At 39.5% G+C, this 9,568-nt stretch overlaps 1 protein-coding gene across 5 annotated transcripts in view; it reads right to left on the bottom strand.

Annotated features, from left to right (window-relative positions):
* Nucleotides 1–3,916: 3,916 nt before the first annotated feature.
* Nucleotides 3,917–9,568, bottom strand: part of GPATCH2L (G-patch domain containing 2 like) — a 48,089-nt gene continuing 42,437 nt past the window's right edge. For all 5 annotated transcript variants that reach the window (XM_016122587.2, XM_016122583.2, XM_016122586.2 and 2 more), the window contains one exon: nt 3,917–8,971. In XM_016122587.2, coding sequence (XP_015978073.1) covers nt 8,811–8,971 — 161 coding nt within the window. In that variant the 3' untranslated portion in view covers nt 3,917–8,810. The remainder of the gene's footprint in view (nt 8,972–9,568) is intronic.

Raw genomic sequence — 9,568 nt, 5'->3', positions numbered from 1 at the left:
TCCTCAGAAGACCATGAACTTCATGATGAGAAGAATGTCTTTCCTCTTTGTAAACTAGCAGCTAGCAGAGTGCTTGGTATAAAATATGTTCTATATACATATAATGAATGGACATTTATAAAGGCCAAGACTATTAATACAGCTATTTTGTTAGCAGTTTTACGAAATGTTTAGCAACAGTCTAAACATGTGACATGTTCAGGACAGTCCACATCACTACCATAACAACTCAAAGCACAGGTCCTCTTGGCTTATGGATCGGTTTTACTTTGGCACACAAAGGACAATATCTTTTTATTGCCATAGGTTTGAAAGATTTTACTGACTTTTGAGCTCTAGACACTTTCAAACAAGAACAGGTCATTTAAAGAGGATACGACAGAGAAGAGACAAGTCTGCCGGGAGCAACTGGTAAATGAAGTAAAAGGGTATCGTCAGACACCCAGCCCTAGGCTCAGAGACACAGTTTATTTCAGATATACATGGCTACCAACAGTTCATTTCTACTGTGAAACAGGGCACCATAGTGTACTGGCTGATAATAGAAATTCTAGCATCAAAAAGAATTGGAATTTGAAACCTGGCTGACAATGATTAACCATGTGACTTTGAGCAATTTATAATTGTAAATACATTTGACTGCTTTAAAACAGAGATAAAAATACTCACCTTGAAGCTGTTGAAGATTGAGATGCTATTAAAAAATAGCACATATTAATCCCTCAGTAAATTGTTGCTGCTGGTGTTATTGGCTCTGGAGAAGGTTCAACTGGTTTTAAGAGTATATCTAAAGAACCTAAGAACATCCTGTTTTGGGGCAGCCACCCTCTTCCCCAAGAGGTCGCTGAGAAAGACTGGCTTAGTGACCACTCAACAAGTGTTTTTGATTCAGTGAATAGGGCAGTGGCCCTAATGGACCTTTGTTATTCTTATCAGCTGTCCAGCATCGAAGCTGCCCTCCTATGTTTGAGGAATTCATCCAACCCAAGAGAAGCTAAACATTCCAGATAACCTCATTCTCACTTCCTACAGCTAGGGCACGGGCGCATGACTACTATTTGGATCCTCCTGTCCTAGATTTTGAATCAAAAACTAGGGATTCAAAGGAGCCAGGAACATACATGGTCCCTTCTGGTGAGGGCAGAACCACTACTACAACTCCAAGGGCAGTATGCAGTGACGGCAGTCAAGTTGGAATTCACGTTCCACTTTATTAGTAGTAGAGCTTGTGCCTGGAAACCCTGATTAAAAAAATCCTGATAAAGAAAGGTCCAACATGGTACCCAAGGTCAAGAAGTGGTGAGGAAATGGGTCTGTCTCACCCCCTAGACCCAAACTAAAATGTTACCAGCAGCAGAAAGTAAAAAACTGAAGACAGTATTAGATGTGGGTAGCCTCCTTGCATGCAAAAGTGGACCCTTTCCAGTCCAAGATCCTGGAAAGGAAAAAGCAAAGAGGGACCACAGTTCAAGCCTGACTTGTTAGGAACAGCAACTCCACACACTAGAAAGTATGGGTGATCCATCTTAGAATTTGCCTAATGTGCGCAGCAATAGTTCTGATCTCAATGGGTTTGGAAGAGGAACAGTGAGGGAAGGAGCAGAGGGAGACCCTGAGCATGCTTTGCTAGTTTACAATAATGATTAATAAAGGTAACCGCTTCACTCTAAATCTGTGCTTTAAGTCAGCGCATTAAGGTCCTATGACAAAGGAACTCATTAGCACATAGGTGTTAATTGAAGTATTGGAGGTGAGGGCAGAGACACTTTGTGTAGGAATGACCTACCAACCAACCTGCCCACCTGTGGAGGCTGAGAGTGAAGTAGGAGAAAAATCGGGGTAGAGCAAGGTCAGAAAAGGAAGGATTCCAAAAAGGAAATTACTATACAGTATTAAGTCATAAAAATCAATCTGAAGACTAAATTTTGGCAACTAGAAGAAGTCACTGGTGAACGCGGCAAGAACGATTTGTAATGGTGGCAAGAGTAGTAATCAGGTTTTAGCACAGGGGTTCTCAGCCTGAGTACATGACTACTTTAAAGCTATACATTGCTTTAAAGACTGGAGCCTGTCCCACCTCCCCATTATGATATGACTGGTCTGTGATTTAGTTGGGGGAATTAGTATTTTTAAAACTATCCCCAGGTGATGTTACTTAGGTTAAAAACCATTGCTTCAGTGAACTGAGAACTTAAGGATAGAAAGTGCAAGTGAGGACAGCCCTTTAGTGGTAGTTAGGGGTTCAAAGGGTTGAGAAAGGATATTTTTGTTTGAAGAGGGAGTCTTTGAACATGTTTAAATGCGAAGCTGTACGTGACAGGAGTGAGAAGCTAGAATGAGCTAGATCGAACAAGGCATCTATCTGATCAGCGGAGAGGGGCCTAGGGAATAGGAGAAGGGATCTGTCTTGGGCAGGGAAGCACTTGCAAGAAAAAAGGGTGAGGAAGAGTTTAAGTGAGGGCTTCTCTCTACTGTTCTATTATCTGTAATAGGAGGGGGAGATTAGCTGCTGAGGTTGAGAGGAAAGAAGAATGTGAAATGGCCACAGTTTTTAGTAGCTGCTGACGACAGGTGGGAGGTTTAATGAGATGAATACTGAGAGCAATTCAAAATGTCACCATGATTTTGGGGTGGCTGGAATTTGCAGTTATTTTTCATGGAGAAATACATGGTCCACTGGAAGGAGCAGGATACAGAATCTATACATAGTGAAATGGGTTGATTTACGTTAAAGCCACCGAGGCCATTTCTAAGTTCTCTGACATTTTCTTTCCTTTTTCATTAAAAAGATTTAAATGAGGGACTACCAAGAGTAAGAACTCACTTCTAGAGAAAGAAAACATTAATTTTCATAATTTGGATGTTAAAAATCTTTTTATATTCCCATATCTTGATATTATCTAATAATACTAACATTTTTTGGCCAGGTGTACTTTTAACTGGTTTTCAAGATGGAAAAGAAAAATTGTATAGTGCTCTAAAAGACTGCAAAAATTGAGAGCTAAACAGCCTACACACGTGTATTAACCATGTTTATTTTCTGTAAATTATGATGTTCTGATGTCTTAAGAAACTTTTCTGGCTGCGTAGAGACTGCCCCTATCAGGGAGAGCCAATTCTTAGAAATAGCAAAGGACTCAGGCAGCAGCATGCTTTGGATGTGCACACTAACCAGGTATGACAGAGCCTGGGGCTTGTATACCCTGGGAAGCAATCATCCCAGGGCTGGGTACCAGGCAGCTAGAGAGACCAAACTATAGTCCAAAAGCTCGGGAATTACTCAAACTAGCCATTCCTAACCTGTTCACCCTCCCCGCCTTGCCTTTCCAGAGGAAACTCCAATAAAGGCTCTGGCCTAAACCTATCAATTGCTCCAATCTTCTGCATCCTGACTCAAACCTGGTGTTTGTTCTGTGGCTCTGCATGGCAAGTTGTACCTCTTGTTTCTAGGGGGACTGTAACATTAAACTTTTCCTTCAATGGCACCAACCTCTCCATGATGTCACTCATCACCTTTATAAATTAAGACCTGGCCACAAAATCACACGAGCATCTGAGGAAATGATACTAAAGAACTTCTCCTTAGCCACACGCGTTCCCAGAAAAAGAGAACTTGGGTTCGCAGGCTTTAGTAGTAAGTTAGGACTCAGCCCCATTTATATAAACAAAACCTAGAGAAAAAAGTGGTTATGATTTCATTTTAAAATTTTAAGATTAGAGTACCATATTCTGAAACACTGAGTCCATGAGTCAGACAACAACAAAAAAACATAACATGCTATTGCTATTGGTCCCCAACCCCTGAAGAAGCAATACCCCAAATGTAAAACAAAGACAACAGGGTATGATTAAGTGGGATAACTGAAAATTGATTCTTACATGCTCTGAAGTACTGAGATTAAGTCCTAACAAAAGATCAACAATAACGCAACAGGTATTTATTACAAACACGATGTATGCACAGTGGTTTTACTTCCAATTAATTTTTTCACTTTTGTGAGCCACACTTTAAAAGGCTTTACCATTATAACACTAGAAAATACATGAAAATTTCCCATGAAACTAAGATAAAATGAACAAATATAAAATCATGGAGGCAATATCTTACACAAATATTTTACTGTCAATTGTGAAAAATGACTATCACTCACAGACTAAAAATTCATGGTTATATTTTAACCCACTTTTAAAAGGTTGTTTCCATCCATCTAAATATGAGCTTGATGGCATTTTCTCCACATTATCCTTTCTCAGTATTTCCAGGTGATCTTTCAGGAGCTTGAGAGGAAAAAGTATGGGAAATAAAGACATTAACAGTCCCTGCAAAGAATCACACGCAAAACATCTCTAATACTTAACAAGGGAAACAGAAGAGCACCTCAGAGTCAGGGCGATACATGTACATTAAAACAGTCCTTTTTAGCTGTGGCAAAGCCTGTGGTTCCCAAATGTCAGTGCACACCAGAGTCCGCAGTTGCATGCTGCGAGAATGCCAGGCCACACCCTCAGAGTCTCTGATTCAGTGGGACTGGTGGAGACAAGAATCTGGTGATGCTATTAGTCCAGAGACCTGAGAGCCCCCACGGTTAGCATCTCCCCCTTCTCTTCCCTTTGCCTTCTCACTTCTGGACCTTGCCAAGATTGCTTTCTTTGGTGAAAATCTTCAGGATCTGCTCCATTCTTCAATATTGTGCTTGAAATTCTTTTATTCTCCCAAATTTAGCAACCTTACCAAGTACTTTTGTCTATTTATAGTGGCAGAAAAAGTTCTTTTGGCCATAAGTTTGTTTTGCTGGGCTTGTTAAAAACCTTAAAGTCCACACTCTTCAGCAATATCACTCATTTTCCTTGTTTCTTTTTGATGCTGCTGTTTCCAGGTATTTGACATTCATCTGTTCCAGGATCTTAACATAGGCGAAAGGATCTCTGGGCCACTCTATGTTTAGTGGTAACAGCAGAACCTACCAATTTCCTCACCTTTCCCCTCTGTACATTTTCTGATGGGGTAGGAACCCCTCTTAATTGCTGCCACCATCATTAACTCCACTAACTGTCATGTCATGACTGGAATGGGAGATAAGGAAAAATACTGACAAGTAAAATGGACAGCTCAAGCAGTAACAAAGGAAGGAGCTGACAGCAGGCACACAACTGCTTCTATCATCCCTCCTGCCATCCCATGAGCCATGACATCCTGTAAGCTTTGCCCCTAACGAGACCGCATCCACAGCTGCATGAGCAAGCCATTCTGTTCTCATCCCAGCTCAGATAAGGTTCACCAGATACACCGAACACTGAATCTGGCTTCTAATGCTCAGATTTTTACATAGCCTTCTCCCCAGGAAACCAAAAGCATATGGCTCAGAGCACAGTAATGAAGCAAACATAAAGCAAAGACCTGAAATAAATCATGCATCATCAGGAGCCTTCACCTAGAGCCAAAGTGGAGAACGCATCACATCAGCAATGACAGTGCCAGTCTAGCTCCTTTCTTGCAACTCTGTAACTTGTTCAATTCTAAGTGACTCCTGGGATAACTCTCCTCTACTTTGCAGCATCAGAACTTCCAATGCTGTGGTCTAGATTGCATTTCTGATTCCAAAATACAAAGATATATCAGATTAATCTACTTGGCATTCATAAATAGTTTAATTACCTGTTCTAGGTATGGAGTTTTAATACTTAGCAAAGATTGCCATTAAGTATCACAGATTAGATCTATTTCAGCTTTTGGTCATTTTGCTGCCCAAATGGCCTCATTTGCAGCCTGTTTCATAGCCTAGCAAAACAATGTCATCTAAATTTTCAATTACATTTGATTTCTAAAGAATTCAAGGTTAAAAGCACATACCACTCAATAAAGATCGTATTCTGTTTCTCCCAAATTTGGCACCATGTAAACAGCTACTAATTTCCTCTTCTGAACAGTTCTTACCAAAAAGCAACACAAGAGTTTTGACGCAAACGAAGTTGTTCCTTTAAAATACTGCATCTGAAAAACAATCTCAAATTCCCTTAAACTTATAAGCAAAATTAATTTTTTATGAATAACAATAGTAATGTCTTGACTTTTGCCTATGGTGGAAAATATATAAGATTAGGGTTCAGGCAGGAAGACTGCATAGGCAGCTGGGATAAATCAGAACCCTGAAATAAGAATGGTGGAACTCAGTTTCAGTTATTACTTTTGAGCAGATCAAATACATGTGAGTTTAAGGATTATCCTCAAAGGAAGTCATGCTATCAGTTTTTTTTTCAACAGATTACAAACCTGATTTTGAAATTGTAGCTTTTGTTAAGAGGTAACAGATTTTTCTTAATTTACATTTTACCATATAAAAAGATTTAAAACTTAAATTTAAAATACACTTGATTCTCAGGTTATTCCTCTGGAATTGATTCATACAGAAAACAAGCAGAATAAGTTTGCTAATGCTTCTGTAAGTGTGCTCATACAATAGCTTAAAATTAGGAACCCAATTTATAAACTTGAGTTGTAAAGTACTTAGGTGCTTAACTGCTACTTTCTAAGGAAATTAATTTTCCTTCCACCCTCTTATTATAGGTAGATATGGCATTTCTGGGTGATCCCTATTGGAAGTATTCAAAACATGTAGAAATGCATGCCCAAGAAAGATGATAAACATTCATAGCATACTGTTTCAGAGTCACACAGGTCTGTCAATGAAAAAACAAGATTACAATCCAGGGCAGAGTAAGTATGAACATTTGGGATTTTAATCCTGGCTTGATTATATGATTTTGGGCAAGTCACTAAACTATGACTGCTCATCTCTGTAAAATGGCAGCAGTCGCCTACTTTTATAACATAGAGAGGTTTAAAATGTAAAGTTGTTTGTATAAATTATTTTTATCACAGGTAAAAAGGAGAACTGTCAGGCAACATGCCATGAAGATTCTGCCTGAATTTTAGAGGTCTTAATAGGTCGCGATCATAGGATCAATCTCTGCATGGGCCACAGAGCTTAGTGTAAAGAAAATAAAATTATGCCCACGGATTTCTTCCTTAAATCTAACAAATTATGTTAGAATGTGTGCCTCAGGACACTATGGAGACTAGGTAAGAATGCACATGACAATAAAATCTACCCTCATCACTAAGCATTTCAGTAGTGCCATTTTGCATTTGACACACATTGTATCTTCTACACTGCTATGGGTGCAGCCTGTAGGGAAGGGAAGTACATTCACTACTACGTGAGACCAGGGCAGTTGCCAAGGATGCTGAGTTGACTTTAGCACTACTCACCTCATCATCTCCATCTGCCAACCTCTCCCCGCCACCCCACTGTATCCTTGTTATGGACAAATGACATGTTCTCAATCTTACGTAAAGTGCTATGGAAAGTTAGCTTAAGTCCCCCTCTCCAACTAGATCACACCCACCCATAGACAAAGAAATTCTGGAGCTACCACAGTTAAGGACTATAATTTTTAAAGGAAACATGATAGAGCGGCCCACCACTGTATTCAGCATGAGAAAAAGGGACATCTGCACTTCAGTGAAAGGAGGCTCTGTCCCACTCAGCACCTATTTAAACACAGGAACTACCCAGGTACAAGAGTGGGACTTCCTCCACGTTACCAGAGCAGGGGGTACTTGGGGAACAGTTTATATTTCAGAGTAAACGTACTCAATTTGTACCAAAAAAAGGAGCCCTCTATCAACCAGTCCCCTGAATGACAGATGCTTCTGATAATACCTTTTTAGAAAGGGTGGCTTTTCTCCAGCAGCTCTAGGCGGTCACTTATTCCTCATTTTGACAAAGTAGCATCCAACTTCAGGAATGGCTATATATATAACTCTACATGCAGCTGAGCTGTCATAAACACGCCAAGTATAAAGTCATGTCAAAAGACATTTTTCCTCCCCAAAGTATGGCCCCAAGAGCCATTATTATAATAGAGTATGAATTTCTGCTGCAGGTTATTGACCTATAAACTAACAATAAAAATCCCATTTAGTACATAAAGGCTTACACTGCAACATAAAGTATTTAGCCACAATCCACTGACTATTTTAAGTTTGCTGTACAGCTAAACCATCTTCTTCATTACACCAATGTGTGTGTGTGTGTGTGTGTGTGTGTGTGTGTGTGTGTGTAGAACACGAATTTTGTAGATGAGGCAAAGTACAATGAAGCTGCTGGCAATCCCATTAGGCCACTTAGAAGACAAAGATGTTCGCAAGTCCCATCCTGCTGGTCTGTCTTCTGAGGCTCCACACTGAGACCTTATTGGCACTCTGAGTGAATCGAGTACTCTGAGTGAATCAAGGCCAGGCTCAAAGGCAAGCCTTACCTCCTGCAAATACTATTCTACACATAGGTCTTAATTCAGTGTTTAAAAGTGCCTGGAACTGGCTGCAAGTTTGGAATTTCCCCAAATGAAATTAAAGCTCTACACAGAGTATGTAAAAACAGTTATCAGTTTTTCAAGAAAAAAAGACATACCTGCAAAAAAGCAACAGCTCTATAAACAAAGCTGTAGGTAGCTGTTGAGGCAGCAATAGCAATGTAACAAATATAGCATAGGATGACTTTAAAAAAAAAAATTGCTGCCCCAATATTTTCTGTTAAAAAAAAAAAAAAGGAAAAACAAAACAAAACAAAACACCACCACAACAGATTTCCACAACATGATTTGCTAAGAGAGAGTCTACTGTTTTGTTAAAGAGAAAGGATCTAGTCCTGGCGATGAGCAACTAAGATATGCAAGACTATATAATACAAAGTCTAATATGTGTTTCAAGACACCCAGGTGGCTCCTGGTAGGTGAAATACTGCTCTCTAGCTGCACCCAGGGTTCTTTTCTTGTGGCATTTTAAAAAACGTAGCTGCAGTTGAATCAGTGGCTTTCTCTGCGGCAGAGGTCCTGACCAACCACTCAGAGTTTGGAGATTTCTGGGCCTGTGATGCTGGTGTAGTTGGCTCCATTGCATCCAAGTGAACTAGTAAAATTGTTATAATGAAAGTAGAAAAAAAATCAAGGGGAGACAAATTAGAATGAGACTTTTAAAGCAAAATTTTCTTAATCCTTTTACTTTATGCCCACCCTATTAACCCAAGCGCCAACATACAGCTTTACTTTTTTCTTTACAAAGAAGTGAAGGCAAGATTTAAAGTAAGGTAAGTATTTCTCCACCTGAGAAAATGAGTTTAACTGAACAAACAAATTCAGTAGTATGAATTCATAATGTAACTATAACTTATTAAGTACTTACCTGCTAGGCACTATACTGTGTAAATACTGTGCTCATAATCTTATTTCCTAATGCAAACTCTAAGTAGGTATTGTCATCTCCATTTTCTAGATCTGAAAACTGAGCCACAGAGAGGCAGGTAAATTCTTCAGGAAGATAATGTAGCTTGTTAAGTAACAAGATTCAAACTCAGATATTTGACTCCAAGCCCTTCTATCATACCCCATGAATAGTGGACAGTAAGGAAAATGATAGAAAACCACATAATCAGGCCCAGTTTTTCAACAAAGACACTAACTGTTCTGGACCCTATCAACCAAATGCCGAATCACTGTAACAGCCAAA

Source organism: Rousettus aegyptiacus, unplaced genomic scaffold (assembly GCF_014176215.1).
Source record: "Rousettus aegyptiacus isolate mRouAeg1 unplaced genomic scaffold, mRouAeg1.p scaffold_m13_p_3, whole genome shotgun sequence".
Lineage (NCBI taxonomy): Eukaryota > Metazoa > Chordata > Mammalia > Chiroptera > Pteropodidae > Rousettus > Rousettus aegyptiacus.
The sequence above is the reverse complement of the archived record's forward strand: the minus strand, read 5'-3'. Positions and strand labels throughout refer to the sequence as shown.